General features: G+C 38.6%; 1 protein-coding gene across 3 annotated transcripts in view; it reads right to left on the bottom strand.

Annotated features, from left to right (window-relative positions):
• The window catches only part of EFEMP1 (EGF containing fibulin like extracellular matrix protein 1), a 61,219-nt gene extending 34,132 nt beyond the window's left edge, over window positions 1-27,087 (bottom strand). The window contains exons 1-5 of one of the 3 annotated variants that reach the window (XM_021718830.1): window positions 26,938-26,983; window positions 26,617-26,793; window positions 26,404-26,491; window positions 22,031-22,079; window positions 21,482-21,865 (exon numbers count right to left, since the gene is read on the bottom strand). In XM_021718830.1, the coding sequence (XP_021574505.1) occupies window positions 21,482-21,865; window positions 22,031-22,079; window positions 26,404-26,484 (514 nt within the window). In that variant the 5' untranslated portion in view covers window positions 26,485-26,491; window positions 26,617-26,793; window positions 26,938-26,983. Of the gene's footprint in view, window positions 1-21,481; window positions 21,866-22,030; window positions 22,080-26,403; window positions 26,796-26,937 lie in introns of those variants that run through there. The other 2 variants (XM_021718829.1, XM_008070607.2) reach the window with 2 other exon arrangements.
• Window positions 27,088-27,827: the final 740 nt, after the last annotated feature.

Raw genomic sequence — 27,827 nt, 5'->3', positions numbered from 1 at the left:
TCAATTCAGCCTTGTTGAATAGTCTCACACTTTGCAATTCTGTTGCAGGTTCCAACCACAGATACCTTGTGTGGAGTTCTGTGCCATTTCCTAAACTGTAAGTAACAAAGCAATGTTAATTCCCCCCTCTATTTTATTATTCCAAAATCCAATACAGGAAAAAAAAGTAAATCCAGACAACTAATACAGCATCCCCAGCAAACCCTCACTCTTGAGAAGGAAAAGTACGGGCATGACTATTGTTAATGAAGTGTTTCAGAATGGAAACTTCAGTAGGTTAATAAACAGATAAAACAGGTGCTTTACCTTTGCAGACTAGCTGTGGAGTCTTCCAAGAAAAAACAAACAGTCAAGCCTTAGTAAAGTGAGATCTAAATCCAGTTAAATGTTCCTTTGGATTATTCCATAATTTAAACTACATGTTCTTAACTCTTTGCCTTATTATCTTAGTAGTCCAGCCTCATTTCTACGCTCAAACCACCGTTTCTCTTTCTGTGTTCCATTTAAATTCTTATTTTAAAATATAAATAATTTTTGACTTGGAAATGAATTTCCCCTAGACATATCAGGAGAACGTATTGCTTTCCTCTATCTATAACCAGATTACTTTTTAGTTCATGCTTATTTGCAGAATGGAGGGTAGAAGGGTTGTGGGGGAGAATGGGTCTATGGATAATTGACTCACTGTAATTTTCAATAATTGCAGAAACCTTGTTACAATCAGGGCCTGACTCTGCTTAGGTTGAGTTCATTGCATTTTGCAGGGTCATAGCCTTAAAAATGCTAAAACAAGAGTAACTACTGTTAACAGACTATGTTTAGAAATAGTTTATATGTCTTGCTCCATATTTATTCCGCCTTACATTATGACTAATGAACATTCTACAGTTTAATGGATGTGGGCATGAGGCAGAAAGGCTGATTGTTCAGATCATTTAAGGGCTTATTTAACTCCAAACTGGTTATTTCATGGAGCATGGGAGCTGAAATTACACCATCTTATTAATTTGTAATTGATGCTTACCTTTGTATTACCTATGAATAAATATATTGCTAAAGAATATTAAAAACTGGTCGCCCTACTTGGAGTTGAACTTGTTTAGAATCACTGTTTGATTTGGGAGAAGTGCTTGCATTAAAAAAAAAAAGAACATGTGTGGTAGAAATAGTTTTAAGCTAATTATTATGATTCTGAAAACAGTCCTTATGGATCAAACTCTCCTTTGATGCTTCTTAATAGCATCATTACAGTATGTACAGTACTTGGAAGTAAAGCAGTTTTTCTTGAAAAACTCACTTTTCTATAAATCAGGCTGATATAAGCCCTTTACACCACTGTATCCTACCCCAGTCCTATTAGAATGATTCAACACATTTAACCATATGTGTATACTTATTTTTGCTTCTCATTCTATAACTATCTGGAGATAGGGTTTTCATCATGTCACTCTGCTCAAAATCTGTCACTAATTATGATATTACTAAGTCTAAAAGGCTCAACCAAGGATTCTGGGTCCTTCTTGAACTGTCTTCCAAAGACATTTTTCAATCTTGTTTCCTGCTGGACGCACAGTAGCCCTCCTTTCCCCCACCCTACGCAGTGACACAATACCTTCATTATACCATATCTAGGGTGTCCATTAAGCAAAGTCTGCCCTGTTCTTCTTACATTTGTTCACATCCATTTCATCCCTCATGACCTGGATCATATCCACTCTCTCTGAAGAGTCCTAACTGGCCTCTTGGTTGCAGCACCAAACCTTCCTCTGACTCCTCCAGGGTTTTTCAGTAAGCATCACTTACCTTTGACTATATGGTGACCAAGGCTCTCAACTAGGGTTTGTTGGATTGAATCACTGAGCTGGATTATTTGTATTCTTTAATTTTTTGAAATCTGACCTTATCTAATGTCTTTAGACTGAAAAGTTCTTGTGTGATCTAGTACAGTTTGAACACATGTTAACTGACCACATTGAAGCATGAATCAATGAATAAATGATTAAAAATTGAACAAATGAATGCATGAATGGTGCAGATTTCAGGTTATACATGGAGAAATATATCCTAAATTTATACTAACAATTTAGGGTCTAGCAAGAAAAGGCGAAACAGAGTTCTTTAAAACCAAGGCTAGTATTTAATTGAAATTTGTTATCCTTTGATGTCTATAGGGAAAAAAATAGTGGTCCCCAATAATGGGTCAGAAACAGGCTCTTTTGTTCCTTATTGCCTCAATTAAGCCCTGTGAGTTTGGGAAGTTAAGAGAAGCATGAAGTTATGGTGACAATCTAGCTACACCATGTCCCTCTTCCCTTTGACTCAAGGAGTAATCACGACCTAATTTTCAGGGAAGTGGACTCCGCTCCAGTCATTCGAAGGCCACCTCTCTGAAAGATTAGATACAATCAAAATGGGACAGGATGGGATAAGTCTTTTTTTTTTTTTTTTTTTGAGTTGGAGTCTCACTCCATCGCCCAGACTGGAGTGCAGTGGCCGCTCCCGGCCACCGTAGCCTACCGGCGACCCTTCCTCCTCAGCCTTCCGAGTAGCCGGAATTACAGGAGCGCGCTACCACGCCTGCTAATTTTTTGATTTATTGTAGAGATGAGGTCTCGCTGCCCAAGCGGGTCTCGAACCCGCGGGCTCAGGCAATCCATTCACCTCAGCCTCCCCAAAGGCGCGGGATTACAGGCTGAGCCACCGAGCCCAGCTCGGGATAAATCTTACTCAGAAAGCATGTACAAGTTCTGGGGGGGGGGGGGGGGAAGTTATTGTTGAGTTTTATACATTTTTTTCTTTTGAACCTTTGAAAAGATCAACTCTGGTTTCAGTTTAGTGTTTTTTCTTTTTTTTTCAAAAGAAACCTATATGGCCACTTCTTCAAATTTGTTCCAGATGGATTCAGTCATAGAATGATTGATTATCCACTCAGTTGTGAGCTATGTGGTTAAGCTCAGAAACCTACAACAAACTGGTTTGGAGCCGTGTTTCATGGTAAGTGGCAGAAAGGATAATCCTTAAACCGTCATTTTAGAGTTAGTGACGAGGAAAGAGGAATTTAGTGGGGCTACTTATGTCAAGAGAATGTATTAGCAAATGGATGACTGAATATGAGGAAATCTTATGAGCACAACCCTTTTCTCCCCCGCTCTGGACTTCACGGTAAAGGGAATCAGATCTGGCTGCCCCAGCCCCCGCCAGCACTAGCTCTCACTGTCTTCTTCATGGACCAGACCAGCTTCCCAGGATGCTCCAGGTCTGAGGTCAGTGGCAGGCCTCTACCTGGCTGCGAGGCACCCATTTATCCCACAACCCACTCGACAGCCCACAAAGGATTTTTATTATTGGCATCAGAAACACCTGGAAAAATCTGGAAAATAATCTGGGGGACAGTGAGTCAGGGAGAAAATGCACCACACTCCATACAGTGCTGTAGTATGTACTTTTAAGAGCAATTTAAGAACACTTGGTCCATTTCCATCTTCCTTACCAAAAAAACCTTCCTTTGGATTTTAGTTATTCTGTAATGGCTGCATTAGCCTTTTCTCTATTTTTTTTTCTCTGGCTTATTCACAATCTGACTATTAGAAAATTCTTTGGGGAAGACAGGATATTACCATCGATTTTATAGGTCTGCTAAACATTGTTAAATTGATGTCCATCTTCACTGATTTTTGGTCATATAGATTTCTCTGTAGAGTGCTATTCGACTTCATTAGAACCCTCTTTTTGAAAAATAAGCCACTATTCTGCCTCTTATTGAGATCCCTACTTCCTAGGACCCTAAGAAAATTCATGTTAGATTTTGTTGCTTCTGAATTTTTAACTCTTACACAATCTATTTGCTGTAACCTTAGGTTATGTTCAGCACATGTCTCCTAGTAGATCTTTGAGGCAAAAAGAAAAGGCGTAAACATTTTTAAACATAAAGATGATGATTCTAAGAGCAGGCTTTTGCATAAGCTGTAGGAAGAAAAATGTGCCCCAAACAGAACTTTGGGAGAACAGGATTTCTATGATTCCCTAACAAACACTAATATCACAATGTCTAGGACAAAAGTTAACACAAAGCAAGAGCAGTGCTTATAAATTTTTTTTTTATGTAACAGGCATGTGAGTACACATTAATTGGCAAAAATTAAGGATGTTTTTGTGCTTGCTCATAAAGTTGTTTTTTTTTTTTATGGATAGTGTTTCTTTGTAGACTAGAATGAAAGATGATTTTAATGCAAAAGTTTTAGAATCATAAGAGATAGAATCATTTAGGAGAGGCTTTGGAGAAGACTGACAGTGTTTTACACGTCCCAAGTCAATGAAGAAGAAAAGGGTACACTTACTCAAAAGGAGTGGCTAGAAGCATCCAGGTTCATCTTTTGGACAGTCTTTTGCCTGTGCTGCTGAATGAGTCATCCAGCCTCCTGCACTGCTGGGAAGGGGTTGCATTTTGTTTTTAACTCATGTTTTGCTTTTGGAAATCATTTAAAATTCTAGATTTAACTCTAAATGTTTTGTTGAGTCAATTCCGAGGGAATTTTAATTATAGATTATGGTTGGCAGCTTCTGACATTGCTTTCAATGATGCCAGCCCCCTGGCATTCACATCCTTGAGTATGGGCTGTTTCTAGTGGCTTGTTTCTAATGAATAGAATATGGCAAAAGTGATGGGTTTCACATCCATTATTAGGTTACAAAAGACTGACTTCGGTCTTATTAGAATTCTATTATTACTGGCACCCTCTCTTGTCCCCTCACTGGGGACAAGAAAGCTGACATGTTGTGAGATGCTCTATGGAGAAGTGTATGTGGCAAGAAATTGAGGGAGGAAGAACTCATGAGAAATTGAGGCAGGAAGTGAATCCTGCCAACAACATGAGTGAGTGAATTAGGTAGTGGATCCTTCCCAGTCAAGCCTTGAGACACTATAGCCTTGTGAAAGACCCAAAGTCAGGGGACCCAGCTAAGCTAGGGGACTTAGCTAAGCCACACCTTGATTCCTGACCCAGGGAAAATGTGAAATAATAAGTGTTTGTTGCTTTGAGCCACTAAGTTTTAGGGTAGTTTGTTATGCAGTGAAGGTAGGAAATCTTTAAAAATCAAGAAAGATGGTCATATTTAGTACTAGCACCCTTGCATTTTGAAGGAGTTTATATTAATACATGTAGAAATATATTAACTGTGTATCAAAATAAAAATAACTCCTTTCTGAGCTACGACTGAAATGGAGTCCTGGGCTGTGGTAGGAACCACATTACTGTAATTACCCGTCAGTGCCTGGGGAAAAGACTACAGTGATCTAGCTTTTAAAGCTTCAGTGATATGGTCCAGACTTTTAGCAAACAACCAGAACTAGGTGTGAACTGTTTTGTCAATAAAGCTTCAGGTCATTAGAACTGTCTGGTTTTTGCTTCTGAGTCATTAATGCTATTATAATCACAGAATGCACCTGCATTCTTCCCTGGGCAGATTTTAACTTGCCCTGGTATGTTTTCCTGATAAAAATGTCATTTAAAGGCAAAGATAAATTCCTATTAATAGAGCCAGCATAAAGACCAGACATGTATCAATCAAGAACCATATCATTACCATATGTGTACAAGGCTTACAACTTAGACAAAGTGCATTCATTTTCTCTTGGTCTCTGTCTCTCTCTTTTGCAGTTTTTAAAAAAAATTACTTCAAGTAAGAGTTGAAAAGGACAACTCTTAATTTTAATTTTAACAGCTGAGAAAACTAAGGTCCTGAGAGATTAACTGATTTAATGTAGTCAGCAAGTCATTTAGGGGAAGACCCAAATGGAAACTTTTGTCTCTTGCTTAGTTTCACGGGGTTTCCACTGCTCTTTGCTGCCAAAGACTACTTTCTGGAATCCTCCTGAGCATTCAGGCATAAAAACATTCCACTACAGGAGAAAATCCTATTAATTAGTAAGCAAGGGAAATACCTGCGTATTACAGCTGTAGCTGTTTCAAGGTAGTTTATGTGGGAGAAACTGAGTATCTAACCAAAGGAAAAAACATCTTTTGAAAAGTCACTACATGCAAATTTGAGTCTTTCCAAATTACACCACACTTTGCTGCTGCAGAAAGTAGAGAATGAAGAATCATTAGCCATATTGGCTTCCTGATGGGAAGAATATTTTCAGCTATTAGAAGATAGGCTCGATATACACCAACAAAATCAGGGAGCTTGTTAGAAATGTGTAGTGTCAGGCTTCAATCCAGACCTACTGGGTTCAAAACTTCATTTTAACAGGATCCCTGGGATTATTAAAGTTCAAGAATGCATGGCTTATGGGAGATACTCAAAAACATTTTAAACAATTGAATATCCAATTTAAAGATGTCTCTGGCCAATTTTTAAAAACGGCAAAACTGATTTATTAGGTATCACCTTTTCTGTTTTCCTTCATCAGTCTTTTGAGGAAAATATGCATTTATAGATATATACATATGTATGTATACACATTTATATGGTTGGAAAGTTGGTAATATTTTATGAGATACTTCAGTGGAACCTACTTTCAATTAATGTAGTCTTGTGATCACTCATTGTACTCTGCTCTCCTATCTCACTCTTTTTATCTCCCTCACGGTTTCATTCCACATCTTTTCTTCTGCCTCTCATTCCTCTTACAGATGGTCCTGTCTCCCAGGGTAAGAGGAAGCTCTATTTTGCTTTTTTCTCTCCAAAAGTATGGGTATAGTTCTGGCCCCTACACTGAGGGAATACCTATTCCCTGCATTCTTGCTTTATCCTTAAGACTGGTTTTCATACCTGAGTACTGTGTGGTGGTGGGTGGTGCTGGGGATATAGTGTCATTGCTACTTGAATCATGAAGCAGAGGAGCCAGCGATATGCTATAACTGGCTTGACTGTTTTATCTTAATAATATGTAGTATACATTTTAAAAATTAATAAACGGGCAGACAATGCTTAAGTCATGAATTTTCAGCAATTGTGGTTACCCAGTTGTGATATTTGTGGTTAAGAAGTTGTGATAATTCAGAAAAAAAGAACTGAGTATCACATTCTCTCACTCATAAGTGGACCTTGAGCAATTATTGTAATACTATAAGAAATGGATAGGGAGTAGTGGGAAATTGCCGGGGGAGGGAGGGCAGGATTGGCAACAGTGGGATTCTGTCGAGGGGGGGCGGGCCACACCTCATCAACAAGGGTAACTGCATAATGAACGTTTGTATACTTAACCCTGAATTGTACCCCATACCTTCACTTAGCAAAAACATGGAAGCAACCGTGCTGCCTATCGAAAGAAGACTGGATAAAACAAATGTGGTACATATACACGATGGAATATTATGCAGCCACAAAGAAGGACAAAATTATGAACTTCACAGCAACTTGGATGGACTTAGAGTCTATAATACTGAGTGATCTTTCACAGAAACAAATAACTGAATATCACATGTTCTCACTCATAAGCCGACCTTGAACAATTATTGTAATATTATTTAAAAAAAGGATTGGCAATAGTGGGAAACTGCCAGGGGGAGGGGATACCTCATCAAAAGGGTACCTGCATAATGAACATTTGTGTATCTAACCCTAAATTGTACCCCACATCTTTAAAAAAAAATAAGTTGTGATAATTAACTTTATGTGTCCATTTAACTGGGTTAAGGGATGCCCAAGTAGCTGGTAAAGTATTTCTGGGTATGTTTGTGAGGGCGTTTCCAGAAAACATAGCATTCGATTTAGTAGACTGAGCAAAGCAGATGGCCCTCACCAGTGTGGGTGAATATGATCCAATCCACTGAAGGCCCAAATAGAACAAAAAGGCAGAGGCAGGATAAATTCCCTTCTTTCTCTTCTTGAGCTGAGACATCCATCTCCTCCTGTCCTCCAACACTGAAGCTCCTTGTTCTCAGGCTTTTTGACTCTGGGACTTATACTAGTAGATTCTACCTCCTACCTTTTTCTTAGACCTTTAGACTCTGACCAAATTATACCACTAGCTTTCTTGGTACTCCAAGAAAGCAGACCGTGTGTACCTTCCTGGCCTCCATAATCATATGAGTAACTTTCACAATAAATCTCTCTCCCTCTCTTTTTTTCTCTTTCTATGTCCTATTTGTTCTGTTTCTCTGGAGTACCTTGACTAATAAGGATGTTCAGCTAACTGTAATAGGGAGGAGAAATTATTTATTCTCTTCTAAGGGAAAGTGATATTTTCTTTCTGCTGAGTAACAGGTTTGACATAACAATGGCATGTTGTCTTTTAGGATAATAAAAAATGATAGGCTCTCCAAATCAACTGCAAAGACTTGGTCTAATTTTGAATCTGGACTAAATCTTGTTTTTCTAATTCAAGATTTATACTGAGAAATAGGCAGATCCATTGCTTGCAGTTATTTTCATCCACTTCTCAGGACTTTTACTTGATATTTTCAAGCTCTGGAGAAAATTCCAAACACAGCTCATATTTAATGAAATAATTATCATAAACTTTCTTATGGGGGTCTTCCTCATTTCTCTTGTCACTACAAACTCTTCCCTTAATCTGAGACCAAAAATTCTGTGTATTTCACTAATAAATTTTTGTAATATGGTCATAATACTTTCAGTAATGTGTAAGTCTGCCTATTTCTGACTTTGATATCATAACCATGTTTTTCAATAATTCTTTAAAACTCTCTATTAGAATCTTAATACTATTTGTGACCCAGTTTTTATAATGACAACTAAACAGTCCAAGCTTTTTGCTAATAGAGTGATAGTCTGGTAGTCTATTTAGGGTACTAGTCATCTGTAATAGGTTGGCTTATTGGAAACTATTGCCCTGAAATTCTTTTTTTTTTTTTTCTTTGAGTTGGAGTCTCACTCTGTTGCCCAGACTGGAGTGCAGTGGCCGCTCTCGGCCACCGCAGCCTTGAGCTGGGCTCGGGTGATCCATCTGCCTCAGGTGATCCATCCTCCTCAGCCTTCCAAGTAGCTGGAGCTACAGGCGCGTGCTACCATGCCCAGCCTAATTTTTTATTTATTGTAGAGATGAGGTCTCGCCAAGTTGCGCAGGCGGATCTTGAACCCGCGGGCTCAGGCAATCCACTCACCTCAGCTTCCCAAAGGCGCGGGATTACAGGCTGAGCCACGAGCCCGGCTCTGAAATTCTTATACAATCTATTTTTAATGCTTAGGTTTGAAAAACCAATAAGAAGGTTTTTCAGTTTACTTAGAGTTGAGCTCTAATTTACAATGGTTTTGCACTTTAACTTTTTTTTGTATGAGCTATTCACTAAATAATCTTTTCTGTTTTTCAGAACTATCATGAGCTGCTTAAAAATTGTACCACATTTAAATTTCCTTCTTTCATTTAGCTTCTTTTGACTATTAGCCCCCCCCATCACTAAAGGGGGAAAGTCATACAACTGAAATTCAGAACAAAGCTCTGCATCTTTATCAGCTTATGTAGGAGGAGTTTCTTCTCTGTCTACCTCTCTGGATTAGGATTCGTCTGATACACTCGGTCATGAACTGCTTTAACAAAAGTACCCACAGCTTTTACTATGAAGTTTAATTCATCATGAATGACTGGAATTGTCTGCCTTCCTTGTTGAGTAGAGTTTTATTCCAGATTACTTCCTGACTATATAATTTACCAAAGCCCAAAGAATAAAAAGGCTTAGAGATTCAATGTCAATATCAGATAACTTATTATTTTCTAATCTATTCTCTGCTGGTTCATCTTTAAAAAGTTGATTTCACTAAAAATTCAGTTGTTCAGTATAAAATACAAAGGTGGGTCAATCTCAGATAAATTATTACTTTATAATCCATACTCTGCTGTTCCATCTAAAAAAGTTGACTTTGCTAAAAATTTAGTTGTTCAATATAAAATACAAAGGTGGGTCAGGAAGAAAACCAAGTAAATCTCTCAGAAAGATTAGTAGAGACGTAATCACAATGCTGCAGAAGTATAGATGACAAGGCCTCAAGAGGTTATACCTTAGCCCTTTCACTTCTATTTTGCCAACCCTTTCTATGTACTTCATCCAACAACATTTTTTTGTTGAGCAAATAGTGTCACAGTTGCTTTCCAAGGTGCCCTATTCTCTTGTGATAGGTAAACACATACATTTAGAAAGCAGCTTCTAGTGTTAATTTTACAAAAATAATGAGAGGGAAACTCTCTCTGCATTCAGAGTCATTTCAGAAGCATCATCAACTTTGATTAGGTTCATTTAGGTACACATTACTTTTCTACTGAAAATAATGGTGTGCATATATGTTTGTGTATGTGCATGTGTATAAGCATGTAAATAAACAGGTATGTGTATGTGTTATATGTATGTGAGCAAATTGCTGGAATAAACTAGACAAGAAAAGGGACATTTAGCTTGCAAATGCAGGTTTCTAAGATGTTTTTAAATTATTTCTCCTGGGATATTCTTTTCTTTTTTAGATGAGGGATCTTCTGATTTCACAAACTACTCAAAGAACATAACTAAGGAGAGAAAACCATTTTAAAAGCAGTATCTCTTTAGGCCTCAAGTTACGAAAAAATGGTAATTAGAAAAAGTTCATTGGTGAGTTTTGTAAAGTTAAATAATGCCAGATGCCCACATTGCTCACATATATTAGGAGAATGATTAAAGTGGAACTAATTTTCTAAGCAAAAACATGGAAACAACCATGCTGCCCATTAAACCTGGACTGGATAAAAAAATATGGTACGTATACATGATGGAATATTACATGGCCATAAAGAAGGAAAAAAATATGAACTTCAAGCAACTTGGATGGATCTGGAGTCTGTCATACTCAGTGATCTATCACAGAAACAAAGAACTGAGTACCACATGTCCTCACTCACAAGTGAACCCTGAACACCTATCATAATATACAAGAAAGGGATTGACAGTAGTAGGACAATGCTAGGAAGAGGAGTGGAGGCACATAAAATCAATAAGGGTGACTATCCTAATGCAGGTGAAGTGAGGACCAATGGGAGGCCCAAACTTCCCCTGTGCCTAGACCATTTATGTACTCAATCCTGACTTGTACCCTACATCTTAAAAAAAGGAAAAAAAAAAAAAAAGAGAAAGGAAATTTTAAAAACTTAAAAAAGGAGAAGCTTCTTCAAATTAACAACAATTTTAAAGATTCAACAACAAACTCTGACAAACAGATTTATACTGTTATTTATACTTTGGTATAGTAGAAAATATTGGGATATTTAAATTTTTAGCAAATAGTAAAAATGTTAACAATTTAATGGCATACTGATGTAAATGTACACGTGAGAGGGCTTTGCTGCAAAATATTTCACAAGCAAATGCTAAAAAATTATCATTGAATAAAAATTCTTCCCTAATCTAGGTTGTGGCTAGACCTGATCTCCAGGGTGGGCACTGAATAGGACCCCTTGGGTTGGTTCCTGTTTTGGATTGTGTTCCATGGCTCCACCCAAGGAAGTAGGAGTGGAATTAAATTCCTTGCAGCACACACAGCTGTTTAGAATGAAAAATGTATTTCACCCCATTCCCTGAAGCTTTTTGAGATTTAGCTATATGCACAAAGGCAGTTCTAACTCCTCTCATGATTCCTACTCTATTTAAGCACACACATGCAGTTTTAATGGCTGTCTCCAGTTCATTCTTATTTCAACTACAGTTCAAGTAGAAGCTAGTTATCAACTCTCAAGAGGCCTTCAATAAGATAGGTTCCTTCTTCCTGGACTCCTGTGATCCATGGCTTTCCTTCTCACTTCTTTAACAATTCATTTGTTCTTACTTTGGGACCAGATTAGAACTTCTCTCACCTACACTCAACTCAGTGACCTTCCTGGATTCTAAAAACAGATTTAAAAATAATTTCTTGTCTGAAGTCTAGGGAAAAGTACAAGGTAAGATGGTTTACTCTGATAATTTCCTCCTTTATCTTATTTTGTAGAAATTCATCAAAAGTCTTGAATTTCTTTACAATATCAGAGAGCTTACATTGGTTATTTTTAAGACTTACAGAAAGACAAATACCGATCTTACTTATAAGTGAACTCTAAAAAAGTAGAACTCATAGAAGCAGAGAAAAGAATGTGGTTCCCAGAGGCAAACAGGAGGAATAAGTTTTTGAGATCTACTGTACAGCATGGTGACTACAGTCAAATAATATAATGTATATTTCAAAATTGCTCAGAGTGTAGAATTTAAATGTTCACACCGCAAGAAAAAAGCTAAGTATGTGAGGTGACAGATATGTTAGTTTGATTTAATCATTCTAGTGTAAACATATATCAAAACATCACATTGTACTCTGCAAATACATACAATTATTATTTTCAACTAAAAATAAAATTAGAAAACAAAAACTTTTTTAACCTTATGATCATCTTACTTCAAATATAAATATTAACATTCCTACAACCCAAGTATATTTTCAAGATTCACCATGAGATTTCTGAGGAGGGATATATTTGATACAGAGATGTATTCATTGGTTAATGATTTGTTGGGAAAAAAATCTAGTGTTTCCAATTTACCAGTCTCACTCTAGAAATAAGAGCAACCAATGTTTACTAAAAACCTAATAATCTGGGATACAAAGAATATGTTTTATGAATCCTTCTTTCAAGTAACGTAACTTTGAAATGGGAACAAGGTATCCCTCAATATTAAAGGATAGAGTCTCTTTCAATAACTACTAATGGACCACACTAATATTTTATAGCATTTATAGTTGGGAAATATACCTTGCACACACGATACTCAATAGCTTATTTTCAAGGAGGGTTTAACTTTAAGTCTGAGTTCTCCTATGATTAGAATGCATCCATTTATTCAAACAAACAAAACGTACTGAGTGCCTATTCAAGAATAAATAAAATAGAGTGCAGTGCTGAGAAACATTCAGACAGAGCAAGATGAACTCATTAGTATTTTGTTGGAGAGAGTTACTGAGGAAGAAACCAGTCATAGATGTTTGCTGTGCAAAGTAGTTTAGCATAATTTGTAACTTTCTGATTTGGTCTTCTTTCACTTCTTATCTTGTTAGCATTTCTATCATCAGAAGGACAATACTTCTGGGGACCTCTCCTGAGAAGCCATTCTAGAACATAAAGAACAGGAACACAATAGGATGCTCTTCTCTCTTGTTCTGTTTGGCTATACCTCCTCTGATGTTAATTTCTTTATCAGATCTCCAAATGTCTCCCTATTATTCTCTACTAAATGCTTAATTCCAGGGAGGAAACAGACTTGGTCCTTGAACACATTTCTAAGGACATATTTTTTTTTTTTTGTCAGTCCAAACATGTATTTTAGTAAACGGTATGTGTGGTTACCTGCATCACATACAAGTTTTACGATTATTTTTGGCCATTTGTCATGTACATCTTGTGATGTCTATCCTACTTTACTCAACAGTTGTTTGTGTCTTTTATTGTTATTTGATAACTTATGGGCCAATTTTGACAAGTTTTATAGGTGCTATGACTATTCCTTCCTTCTACTTTGAATCTATCAAACCACAACAGAAAGTGGTCCTTCACTATGAATTTATTGAACTAACCGAATGGTTTTGTTTTATTTGATCAATTTAACTTGCAATGTTGCCTAATTATCCTGGACTGGTATAGACATACAATTATTTGAAAGGTAGTTGAAGTTTTTAGAATTTCATTTGGTGCAAATCTCAAGATTTTTAGTGTATTTAGTACACATTTATATCCATTGGTTCACTGTCTCTTCCTCTTTTTAATATGTGGTAATATGAAATTAACAGCAATAGATTATTCATGCTGATGCCAATATCTCGGCACTCGGTCTCCCTTTCATGTCATGTCTTCACCTCATTTTTATTAAATGCTTACAACTCATTTCAGTTTAAACTAAAAACCTGAAATTCTAAGTTCTTGCAATGACAGCGTTTTTTCTGCCAATATTTGAATGTAGTTTTCTTGATCAGTTTTATTTTTGAGTGTACAATTTGCAATTACCTCCTGGAAAAAGCAGCATGCTAATGAATTTCAGATGTGGTGTGAATTGCTTATTTGTACATTCGTGCAAAATCAAACACATTTGGGACAAATTTTGTTTACTCTCTGGTTTCAAAGAATAAAACTGTGCCAGCAATTCAACAAGTGCAAAGGCTATCCTTATAAAAGGGCCAACTTGTTGATTTCAGGGAATACAGCTTGAGACTTCCTGCTGGAGAAGGAAATAATGAGCCAGTACCAGTGCACATTCCTGAAGTTACCCAGGCTTGCAATTCTACTCTAATCTGCTTCTTTTTGTTTCTATGGGGAGAGGGAAATTCATTCCACAGATTAAGTGTTAACTAGTCTTAACAAGAATCTTCTCATCTTTGATGAGAAGCAAATCTCTGATTAAGTTTAAATTGAACAGAAGATGCTTCTGAGAATGCTCTTCACATATCTAATATTCACAGTCTAAATGGAGTGAGATGTTCAGTTGTGTATCTCATACTGGAAGGATTCCCTATCATTTTGGTAGTGATAAGGATAGTTTGAGTTAATCTTCCCTTTCATGATTCTACATGAACTGAACCTCTGAACAGCATTGACTCATCTCACAAATGTGTTCCATAAACTTAAGGGGATTCCTAAGGAAGATATAGGAATCACTTAGCACCAATCACTACCCTAGCCAGAACACAACTTAGAGTCTCATCTACTGACAATTTAAGGATAATTATATTATTTCATATTTTGGGGTTTTATAGAGAGATGCACATCTATACTGTTTTCTTGTTAAGATGCCCCTTATCCTTTAGGCTACACATATCATGTCTTTGGTTTAGGGATACTGGTGACAACAATAAAAAAAAGTGAGAGAAGTAAAATAGAAATATTATTTTACCCTAGAAGCAGGTTGTATATTTTTGATGTTTCCTTTCATGATTTTCGTTTTCCCCATCCCATGTAGACTATTCTGACTCTTTTCTCTGATTTGTATGGCTGGATGCAGCTTCCTGAAGTTAAGATTAAATTAAGGCAAGGTTCTCAGACTTGAACAGGTATCAAAATCATGGAACTGTTAAAACACAGATTGCTGGGCTACAGCCCCAGAGTTCCTGATTCAGTAGATCTTGGGTGGGACCTGGAAATCTGCATTTCTAATAAGTTATAACATGATGCTGATATTTCTGTAATTTGCGAACCACTGAATTAGGGAGTTGGATAGCACAATCTTGCTACAGAAGAGTGAATCATACTGACTTCTATCCTTCCACACAAACAGTTGTCATACACTTTGTTTTTTTTTTTGAGTTGGAGTCTCACTTAGTCACCCAGACTGGAGGGCAGTGGCCGCTCTCAGCCACTACAACCTTGACCTGATGGGCTCTGGTGATCTTTCCGCTTCAGCCTTTCAAGCAGCTGGAATTACAGGTGTGCACTACCATGCCCGGCTAATTTTTTTTTTTTTTTTTGATTTATTGTAGAGATGAGGTCTCGCCAAGTTGCCCAGGTGGGTCTCGAACCCGCGGGCTCAGGCAATCCACTCACCTCAGCCTCCCAAGGCAGGATTACAGGCTGAGTCACCGAGCCTGGCTGTCATACAATTTTTATAAAAGAATTTTAAGAACACTTTTTGTGTACAAATCATATACATCGTGTTCACAAATGTATATTAACAACATCATAAATCGACTAGAAATTCAATGACTGCAGTATTTTAAAAAGTAAATTTTGAAACAAAGCTAGATTTTTCAGAAGCAAATCAATGACTTCTATTACACTACATCAGCTTATTTAAAAAATAATTAAGTTTTCCCTATAAGCTCAACTCTTATTCACTTATATAGCTTTAGGGAATTTTCAGCTACTCCAAGGTAGTTAACAACTAAAAACAGTGAGCAGGCTAAATGTCCATTTTATCTTCTGCTTGAAGTATTTTTTTTTAAGTTAGCATCATAATGTACTCAATTACAGTCTTCCTTTTGCAAAATATCTCTTTTCTGAGATCAAAGATATTCACTGGGCTATATAATTATATGTAAGAAACATTAGGCCTTTTCTCACAAAACTAACCCGCGTAGCCAGAGACCCTAATGACATTAGTGAGGATCAACCAAAGGGCAGTGTTTGAAAGCTGTTTAGTAATGACAATGCCAGGTATTCTAAGCCACTTGGTTACCTCATAATTTACCAACTCTTTTGGATATGAGATCCTTTAAGTTTGAAATGAAAGAAGTCAAAGAAAGACGTTCCAAACATCTGAGAATTGTACACGGCAGTTCAAGTTTCTCTTTTTAGAATTAGATGTATAGATAATAACTTCTTTCCTTTTCAAAATAGTATTTTAGTTACACTTATGTTTATAAAGAAATGTGCAGAAGATAATAGATGGTCTCCAAGAGAACAGAGCTTTTTTTTTTTTTTTAAACCCTGTACATATTGAAATTTGTTCCTTTAGGCTGCATAAGAGGAAGAAAAAATTTTTTTTAGTGTTTTAGTTGTTCCCGCATGACCGTTAATCATAATAAAAATAAATTCAAATCATTGAAAATCCAGCTAAAAGTTGGAAAAAATAATTTTTTTTGCAAGCTGATAAATGTATAGTTGAAGCATGGTGTTTAATTTTGCCATGCGAATTTTCTCCAAGTAGAAATGTGAAGAGATGAACTAATTGTGGTATGACATCTGTCTAAGTATGTAGGTATTAATCTCTAAGAATCCTAGACACGTGAAGCCTAAAACAACATGGAAACCTGCTCCGTGGCAAACTGGTAAGTGGGATCCCGACAACTGCAAAGAAAGGCTCTGTCCAAGTACTTAAAAATCAATGAAGTTTCATTTTTGAAAGTTCAAAACAAATTTAACAGTCTTACTGGACAAGCAATCCCTTAACCCAAAAATGTGGCTCTAATGTTAGTACTTCCTCACTCTTGGTTGTGAAGTGCAGGGGATATGTTAGGGTGACCAACCACCTTATTTGCTTGGGACTGAGGCATTTTCAGGGACAAGGGACTTTCCATTTTAAATCCAGGACAGTCTTGGTAGATGGGTATGGTTGGAAACCCTAGTATATGTTTTTACATCTCTCAGTGACGTCTTATATAATACAAGCCAGGTACTGCATTCTGGATTTGGCTCCGTAATTGGCTTTATTGGGCATTAGTACTGAGTTCATTTCCCGACAGCAAAGTTTAAGAGTTAGTAGTCATACCTGTAAATCCTGACAGAGCTTACTAATGGCTTAATTATCAGCTGTGCAAAATGTCCTGTGTTTAAATTTTTGAAAGTTTAATTAAGCAAACAAATTCCTTCGAATAGGGCAATGGATGCTTTTTTTAATTGCCAGCTCTCAAATACATTTTAATTTTCCTACAGGAATGGGATCCTTAGAAAATTGTATATGATTTAAAAAAATCCTTTCTCAACTTGATCTAGTGATTATAATATATTCCCTGTTGATTCAGCTTCCTTTCGGTGTAGATGAATATCTGTTGTCTTTGAGGTAGATAACATCTCATAGAAACAATTTCTAAAACTTTATCTATACATGACTCCAGGCATATAATACTGAAATGATCTTTATGTAATTTTATAGCTGCCAAGGATAATGTCAGTCATATGACACTCTCAGTGTGACTGGGTCCTGAAGCATCACCCTCATTTGGCAAAGACTACCTGAAAAAAGTCTGCTCACTGTGATTTGACTTTTTTCTTTCCTTTGAGGCAGGGTCACACTCTGTTGCCCAGGCTGGAGTTCAGTGGCATGAACACAGCTTACTGCAGCCTCCCACTCCTGGGTTCAAGCAGTCCTCCTGCCTTAGTCTTCTGATTAGCTGGGATTACAGGCATGCACTACCCTACCTTGCTAATCTTTTGATTTTTTGTAAAACTGGGATCTTGCTATGTTGCCCAGGCTGGCTTGAACTCCTGGACTTGAGCAATCCTTCCACCTCAGCTTCCCAAAGTGCTGGGATTATAGGCGGAAGCCACCATGCCCGACCAGACTTGATTTTCGAATGTTACGTTGCCTTTCAAACCCCTTGCTTTTGGAGAAAATGGAAAACTCTGAAAAAATACCCCCAAAATGAATAAAGATACCATATTTTCATTAAATGGTTAAAACACAGATAACTGGTCAACAGATATTTTATAAAATAGTGTACATTAAAAAATATATTATTTAAATTATTAGGAGCCATCTGTGAATGGTATAGTGCATTCAAAGGCACAGCTGATTTGAAGACTGAAACACAGTATACATTTCAGCCCTTATATAAAAGATGTCCTCAATTTTAGGTTATGTAATGATAAGCTGTACCTGCTGAAAAATATATTCGGAAAAAAGAAATACTTTTTATGCCAATATGACTCATCAGTAAGATTCATTTAATCCAGTCGACCATGGTAAATATGTTTTGATTACTGGGCATAAGTACACACCATTAAAAGGGAGTGGAGATCTGTATTAAAACAGAAGGCTCCTCAAACTCCATGATGATGTCAGTAATATAGGTCCTTGGAGTACATTATTGTTTTAAGCAGAGGTCTCCATACTTTCACGTTGGTTATAAAACATTATTTTGTGCTGCTGGCCTGGAATGAGAATATCGTACATCTGTAGGCAATTAGAGGAAGCTGGACAGCGTGTTTGATTAGCTCAATAATAAACGGGCACAAGTGTGATGCGACTTATGTTAGTCAGATTCCCTAGACAGATTATTCTGTTGTTATCATATGAAATAACCCCTTTTATCAACAATTAAGTAAATCCACATTTATGGGCACTTTGCAAAATTGTGAGGTGGGAAGAAATCCAACTTAAGCCTTAAGCCTTCCAAAAAACTTTTAACCCTGCTTTTAATGGTACAGACCCCAATCCCAAATTTTAGAAACTAGCTGAATTGCACAGAATGCTTTGGGTTGGAAATACCCTGTGTGCACATAACCAATAAGTGTGTAATTAGCATCTTTCATAAATAAGGCATTTAATAATCTGTTTATAACTAAAAATGAATTCCCAAATAAGTATTATAAGCATTTTAATGTATGAAATATAACTTGCTTTGTTAGGTAGTCTAAATATATTCAAGAAAAATTAAATAGGATTTCATTTTTCATTATTCACAGTACAATTTCTACTATAACAAATATATCTTGTAAGTCTTGAATATATTTTATTCTAGAACTTCTCCATGAAGTTCTTGGCATTGTTCTTGAACTCAACCTTAAGTGTCAATGATGGTCTATAAGCTTCCTTGGGAAATAGCCCATTCATTTATCTGGTTTTTGCTCTCCCAAGAACCATGAAAATAGAAAACAACTGAATGCTAAAAATAATTCAGTATATAAAAGTCAATACTTGAAAAAATTTCAACAAAACTTTTTGATTTCAGAGAAAATACCACCAAACCTTCCAATCTAATTATGTATTTAAGTAACAATTAACAGTTGGTGTATCTTAAATAAATTCAAGGTAGTTTTAAAATCAATATTCACCCAAATACACGTATAAGAATAACCTCATCAGTTTATCTCCTTGACATAATCCTTGAATTAAATATCAGAATATCAAGCAGATGCTGAAGCATTCATCAACAATATTGAAATTCTGACTCATGACAGTAATGCAAAACAGATGCTAATATGATGCGTCCTCTGAAAAGTGACACCATCACAGCATGGGTTAGTTCTTGATGTGGGGTATTTAAAATTTGCACACAAAATATAAACAATAAAAGTCAGAGCATGATAGATTTCCTACTTCATTTATATGCCATTTACAATCTAGTATCTCTTATCTAGAAGATAAAAGTAAGCACCTGGTGAATAAGGGGCAACATCCCAGGGGACAGGTAGCAGCTCTCTTCCTCACTCAACACCAGTTAGAAGATAAGAACTCCTGGGCCCTTTCCTTTGGCCAGTATGTACCATGCACTTATATGGTGATGAGATAGAGTTCTGTACTATGGGGTCTACCTAGTCAACCCCTGGCAGAGAGAAAGGAGTGTGGGGGCTTCCAGGGCCCCATTTCAGTAACACAATCTCTACACCAGGCAGCTCTGAAAGGGTTTGCTCAGAAGGAAAAGGGAAACAAAATCCCTTAGCACAGTTCCGTTAGCTAATATCCTACATGTCTTTAAAGTCTGAGATTCTTATCACTTTGCTAGCATGCGTCTACAGCTGTTTCTAGAATACAGTGATGTGTACTCTTTGTGAAAATAAACAGAAAACCCCATGCAGACAATGCCATGGTGCAAGCAATATAAGCAAAATGTGCTCAAATGAGAGCTTTAAAAGAGATATAAATGTGAATAGGGGAGAGTCTCTCCAAGGTAATGAGAAGCAAGAGTTGCATTTCTTTATTCCTGAATGAGGAGAATAAGTCAATGGCAAGTTCAATAAAAAGAAACTTGAGAAACCAAAGGGAGACATCTGTGGAGTAGCTTGACAGCACAGTTTGAAATTCCCAATGAATAACCTGATGGCAACTTCTGACAGCTATGATTCGTGCCTGTCTGCCTAGGTTTGAAGGCCAGCTTTGCTCTTAGCACCTGTATGACCTCTGGTTCTCCAATTTGGCAACATGCTGGAACCATGTGGGGAGCTTAAAAAAATACTGATGCCTGGAACCTATCCCCAGAGACTGTGATTTAATTGAGCTAGGGTGTTGCCTGGCCATTGAAAATTTTTTTTCTTTTATTTTGTCAGGGTCATCACTCTAAGATACTGATGCTATCTTAGCTTACTGCAGCCTCGAACTCCTGGGCTCAAGTGATTCTCTCACCTCAGTCTCCTGAGTAGTAGGACTACAGGTAAGTGCCTGACTAATTTTTAATTCTAATTTTTTTGTAGGGACGGAGGCTCTTACTTTGTTATCCAGGCTGTTCTTGAAATCCTGGTCTCAAGCAATCCTCCCACCTTGGCCTCCCAAAATACAATTACAGGTGTGAACCACTGCCCCATTGAAAAGTTTTAAAAGTTTTAAAGTGAGCTGAGCACAGTGGCTCATGCTTGTAATCCCAGCACTTTGAGAGGCAGAGGAGAGAGGATTGCCCAAGTCCAAGGGTTTAAGACCAGTCTGGGCAACTTGGCAAGACCTCGTCTCTACAATAAATAAAAAATTTAGCCGGGCATGGTGGCATGCGCCTGTAGGTCCAGCTACTTGAAAGGATGAGGCAGAAGGATCGCTTGGGCCCAGCAGAGCGAGGTTGCGGTGGACATGGGAGTGCCACTGCACTCTAGCCTAGGCAACAGAGTAAGACTCCAACTCAAAAAAAAAAAAAAAGAAAAAAGCTCTAAAATGACTAAATATGAGCAGCTACAATTGGGGACCACTGATGAACTTTCAGAGTCAAAAAAACAATGACAACACTGGACAGCAAATGCCTTTTAGTATTATTTTGATGATTAAGTATGATAATGTGGACAAAATATTTAGGACAGCACCTGGCACATGGGAAGCCCTTTATAAATGTGAGCTATTCTCATCCTCACCACGAGGTGCACATAGGCAAGAACTTTCTAGTTAGGAAAGTAAGTTATGCCTACCTTGGCACACATTGTGCTCACTCTGCTCATAGCCAGCTGCACACTGGATGCGGTGGGATGGGTTGGAGGGAATGTGCTGAGGGTCAGCTGGATTCCGCCGGAAGACAAAGTTATTTCGGCCAGTCTGCACTTCAGGACCTGCGACTGCAGCAGCACTGGCCACAAAACCACCCCCGGGCAACATGCCACTGGTCGCCATGCTACTGGCAGCAACACCCCCAGTGGTTGCCCCTGAGGTTGCTTCGGCTGGTGTTTCTTGCTGAGGCTGTTCATTATTGACAATAATCTGGGCTGTTTTAGGAAGGCAGAGGTATCCTCCATAGTGATTGACGCATTTCATTCCACCTTTGCAAGCGTCTGGTACAATGTCACATTCATCAATATCTGTGGTCAGTAATAAAAGAAGTCAAAAATGTTCTTAGAGGGAAAATTGAACACATAAATATACATGCATGCCTTTGTGGTATAATACAAGCAGGACAGGAAGAGTGACATGGGAGGGGGGACAGAAGGCAGCATTCCTGTGGGAGGTCTTTGAGGCTGGCTCACCTTTGCATTGCTGTCTCACTGGATCCCACTCATATCCGTCAGTGCATTGCTGCGAAGAAAACATCAAAGGTGGGGCCAGGACAGTTAATTGGTGTGTCCATTCCCTAAGAAGTCACTCTAAAAGCTTCATTCTTATGGCAACAATCCTTGTGCTAGAGTCCTAGGTATATAATGAGATGGGTAGTTTAACACTGTCTAGCTTTTCTTTTTTTAAGGCAAGTCTGTGCATTGGACAGCTTTAGGGAACCTTCGGTTGGATTTGGTACAGTTGCCTGTCACCGCTTTCTTGGACTTCTTTTTTCTCTGTCTTGAGACTAATCTCCAACCTCTCTGACTGCTCTTTCTTTGTCCCCTTTTCCCACATTGTAAATGTTACCAAAAAAAATTTTGGTCAAGTTCTTTTTTTTTTCCAGGCGTGGACTCTTCCTTCTGTCTCTAAATTCTCTTAAATAATTAAAGCACCTGGATTGCCTTACCATTCATTTTTATTTTTATTTTTGAGTTGGAATCTCACTCTGTCACTGAGGCTGGAGTGCAGCGGCATGCCTGTGGCCACCGTAGCCTCGACCTGCTGGGTTCAGGTGATCCTTCTGGCTCAGCCTTCCAAGTAGCTGGAACTACAGGCGTGTGCTAACATGCCTGGCTAATTTTTTGATTTATTGTAGAGATAAGATCTCATCAAGTTGCCTAGGCTGGTCTCAAACCCGTGAACTCAGGCAATCCTCTCACCTAGGCCTCCCACGGTGCTGGGATTATAGGTGTGAGCCACCACGCCCGGCCTGCCTTACCATTCTTACTTCCACTTCACACCCTGGCCTGCTTCCTAGTTTCAGTTCCTAAGGAACAGAACTGTTCCTCCTAGCAGTTCCTAGCTTCAGTCTCCTCTCTGGTTTACTCATGGAACAAACCAACTTCTCACACCAGGCACTTTATTAGGCCCTGGGGATGCAAAGATATTGCAGATGCAGACCTTGTCCCTGTCCTCAAGCAGCTCACAGGACAGAAGAGGACACAGAGAGGAAGACAAGTTGCAGCAAGATGTCAGGTGCTTTTATAAGTGTGTAATGGAAGGAGTAATGGAATCTGCCAGGGGCTGTGGGGAGGGTGGGAGGGGGGATGACAGGGCAGAAGGGAAGATTTGACAGGGGCCGTGACAAGGGAATTGGGTCTTGCAGGATGAGCAGGATTTTTCCAGGGAAATGTGGGGTTTCTAGGAAGGGGGATCGGATCATTGTGAGCAAAAGTATAAAACTGTTGAAGAGGGAAGGAACAGCATGTAGTTCTGGGTGGGTGAGGCATGAAGTTATAGAGGTGGGTGGGGCCAAATCCAGGAAGCCTTTTTTTGGGACAGGGGAGAACTGGATTCTACCCTGAAGGTAAGTGAATCTCAAGCTTTATTATGACTAAGGATCACCAGGGTGCTGGTTAAAATGCAGATTCCTGGGCCCACCAAAAGAATTTCATTCTGCAAGTCTGGGTGGGGGGCTGGGAATCCGAATTCCTAACAAGCATCCCTGGTGATTCCCACATAGGTTGTCTAGGAGCTATTTCTTGGGAAACTGCTGTAGGTGATAAGAGGCCCCTAAAGAATTTTTAAGCTCAGGAAATAATTTGATCAGATGCTCCTTTGAGAAAGTCACTATGTGGAAGTTTCAGGAAGGATTGAACAAAAGAGGATTAAACAAACAACTAAATTATTCTAATAGAACTGCGAGCTGCTTATCCACACAACAGATGCTTGACAAGTAAATTGCTGTATGGAAGCAGAGAGATTTAGATATTTTATTGACATCTGAAACTTATTAGGGCAAAAACTAAACTCAGTTTATGTCTCAGACTAATTCTTTCTAGTTTCCCAAACAGTGTCCAAGGCACAACCACCTTTCTTGGGAACTAGGATTATATTCTTAACACCAGCACTGACTGAATGCTCCAATTTTCCTTCAAGTTCTGCTGACTTTGTGTCCATTTCTACATCTACCACATTAGTGTAAGCCTTTTGCTGCCCTCATGCACAGCAAGACCCTGTATCTGTACATTCTGCACGCAGGCTCCATGGCAATCTTTCTTGCTGGTTATATTCCTTCTCCACCTGAGACCTCACGGAGGCCTAAAGATCTCCCATCTCTTATTATCATCATCTGTAAGTTACCTCCACTACCCAGCTACAGCTGACCAGGCCTTGTCACTTCCTGAACTTCTCTTGGGTGTTTTTATCTCCACCTTTTGAGTATGCCACTCTCTCTGACTCAGACACCTCTTCAGTCTTTCCAGATCAATCTGAGGTTATCACTTCCTTCAAGCCCTGAGTTCTATCTCCCCTAATATCCCAGCATTGACATTCATTGCTAGCTTGCTTTTCTATTTCTTTAGCAATTCATATAATCTGTATAATATTATTATTTATATTTGCTTAGGAACTTCGTAGTTTTCAGTGGTGTCTTCCTAGGGTAAATCCCTGAGGTGAAGGGCTGCAATTTCTCAGTAAACAAAATCTTTTGATAGTAGTGAGAGTTGCTTATGCAGATACTTGTTGAATAGAGTTGAACTTGAATGGATCCTGTCTTTAATATGGAAGAAGAATACGAGGCTATCTTATGGATACAAGACCATTTTTCTGAAAACTATCTTTCAAACCAGGCAAACATGGTAGTTCATTTGAATTAATTTGTATGGTGAATAGAGAAGACTTGCAGTTTGTTTTAGGTGTTCAGTTCTAGACATTTAATGTAGGTCTACTAGTAACCCTAAGCAAATTAGACTCTCTTTCTGATCGTCAGTTCTACCATCAGCAGGAAGAAAATTGTGCTACTTACCTCATACTTTGCTGCAAGATGAAAAGAGATAATGTCTCCCCAGTAGGGTACTCAAAAATAGTTACATCTTGTCCTTTAACCATGAATTATTAGGCACATACAATTTAAGAGACAATAGACCTGACCTTAGCATAAAAAGTGTATTGCCTCTGAAAATGTGTTGCTATAATAATAAACCCTAGTTAGTAGTTTGAAAATTATAGTGTTTATTCCACAGGGAAACTTCTTTGCTTAAAATAAATAAGATTTAGGTGATTAGCAAAGGAAAAGGGATAGAAGATAAGCAAATGTAAGAGCAATAAAACCTTTTATTAGATGATTATAAAAGTGGGTAGAGAATTTAATTTTAGCTCCCTGAGAAGGTAGTCAGTTTTGCCTGGATAACAAAACATTTTCATTTGAAGATAAACAGCACATGCCTTCATTTTTCTTGCTTTATTTATCTTCAGCAGAGGAAGCAACTGCATTTAACATGAAGTTAACAAAATATTTGTATTAAACTATTTTATTTATAGTGGATTTGAAAAACAGAAAGGAACATTTGCCAGATGAATACTAACATTCTAGGGATAACATGATACCAAAAAGTGAGATAATGTTTATTATCAGTAATTGACATTTGTTCACTTTTAAGAGTTTTATTTTCAAAATTTTTCACATTCTTTCGAGTAGGATTACTTAATTTTTAATTGGGAGCAAGTAGAAAAAATGTGTTTTTCATATTCCAATCCAGGACAAATGTCACTTGCTTAACAGCACTGATTAAAGACTAGATAACACAAAACAGAGGTGCAAATAGACCCACCAGAGGTGAGGTAAATTCTCACCACAGCTATTGCTGGCAGTGGGAGGGGTCAGATGAATTTAAAATATTTCATTAAACATTGGTTATGACCTTGCAATTGACTAAGTAATCAAATGTTACTTGTAAATATCAGAGACGCTAATTAGAAAATGCAAAACTGAGTTGTACACATTGTATTTTAAAACCACTTTAGCAAGTACTGCATCTGATAACACGGAACATGTATCTGAAGGGCATTTACATGATTTATCAGTTATACTATAAATGAATGGCTGTATAACCTTTATAAATTCAATAAAGGGCGCTTACACGAGAACTCATGTCACACGCACAAATGAGACAATGTCTTTATGATGTTTAACATTCTTATTTGACTTGAGTCTTATTCTGCACATATTGGTTTTATCTGTAGGTATGTAAAATCCAAGCTTTCCAATTCCTTACACTCATTAATTTACTGAATGTGTTGGAAACACGTGATTTACTTTGATTTTATTTTAAAAGGATTCCCATTTTTGGCCATGAACAAATCATTACACGTTGGTTCCTATCTCAATTAGTGATCCCAATGAACTCTGGAAAGGAACAAGGGCAATTTACAACAAATCTTAAAATGTGAACTATGATACAGTGTCAATTTATCACCCTCCTCAGAGTACAGGGCCACATACACTGGCAGGGGTGGATACAATCTTTCTTGTGTCACAGAACCGCACTGAACAGCATTTATCTCAAATTCCATCAGCCCTTACCGTGTATGTGATGGTTTCTTCAGTGTCCTGTGACTTGACCAGCGCCAGAGTCAGCATAGTTAGGAAAAGGGGTTTCAACATTGTGACTCTCAAAGAAAACACAGGACAAACTGATGTTTAGAATCGACTGCAAGGAAAATAACAAAACTTTAGCAGCGAAGTAACAAGCAAGGAGGGGAGGGTGAGGAAGGCTGAGACACCGCCGTAGTCAACTTCCAGTTCGCTTTCTCATCTCCCCTCCCCCTCCTGAGCCTTCCCCGAAGCCACCAAACGAGGCACCAGAGACGTAAAAACTGCTGCAGAATTGCATTTCACTTTACTCCAGCCTGTTGCGCCGTATATATTCAAAGGACATTCTCCATGCATTTTGTACGGCATCTACACAGCAGGCTCCAGAAAGAAGGGGTCGAAGGAAAAAACAGACAAATCAAGTTCAAAGGGAATGGTACATTTTCCACGCCCTCCCCCGGGGGTTGAAGAAGGGGCAACAAATCTCTATTCCCTTGAACGTGAAGGCTTTTCCTGTATGTTCACCTTCAGCTAGAGACGTTCCTTGTACAGCTCAGCAAAAATACCTGCGAACCAATATGAATTACAGTGGCTTCAAACCTTTTTTTTTTAAAAACAGAATACCAAAACAAAACTCAGAAGGCAGTCTCCTCCCGGTTCTAGTAGAATCCTAGAGCTTCTTCTAAAAAACCCAGCGCAAACTCTCAACAGTGGCATCTCCATACCACTCTTTGCGGACCGCTTTGATTTTAAATAAATAAATAAGTAAATAAATGAGTGAGTAAGTAAGTAAGTAAGTAAGTAAGTAAATAAATAAAGGGAGCGAACGAGCCCCAGGTTGCGTTCGGGAGCAGCTCGATCAGCCCAACGAGCCCGACTCTCCTGTGTCTTACTCCTTCGGTCCCCGACCTGCTACCTTCAGGATCGAGCTGCCTAGGATCAGAAGCGGGGACCGTACCGCAGCCCAAGGTACCAGTTTCGGGGCGGCCAGAAATGTACTCCCAGATCCCCTCTCTCCACAGCGAGTACTGGCCGGCAGCCCCCCGGAGCTGCTCCGCGTTCCAGCTTCCAACCAGCTCCTGCGGAATCCAGGTGCGGCTTAGATCGCGCACATTGGTCCCTTGAAACTTTCAAAACCACGTTTATAGCTCTGCCGGCTGGTTGTCGGCGCACAGACACATGCCCATCTCAACAGATGTCACCCGAGTACTCGCGCATGCTAACAGATCGCATTCCTAGACTGCACACCTCCACCTCCCTCTCTGCCCGAGCGACCCCGCACCGTCCGCGGGTGGGGGCAGTTCTCGAGTCCTCTGCACCCCTCAGGTCACCCCACCCCCTCGCGCGGCGCCGCAGGCACTGGGCGCGCTCCGGGCGACCTCCCGCCCGCGGTCGGGGGCTCCTACCTGCGCGGC

The sequence above is a fragment of the Carlito syrichta genome, unplaced genomic scaffold, assembly GCF_000164805.1.
Source record: "Carlito syrichta isolate Samal-C Ts95f unplaced genomic scaffold, Tarsius_syrichta-2.0.1 Scaffold313849, whole genome shotgun sequence".
In the NCBI taxonomy this organism is placed as follows: Eukaryota; Metazoa; Chordata; class Mammalia; order Primates; family Tarsiidae; genus Carlito; species Carlito syrichta.
This window is presented reverse-complemented; position numbering and strand designations above follow the sequence as displayed.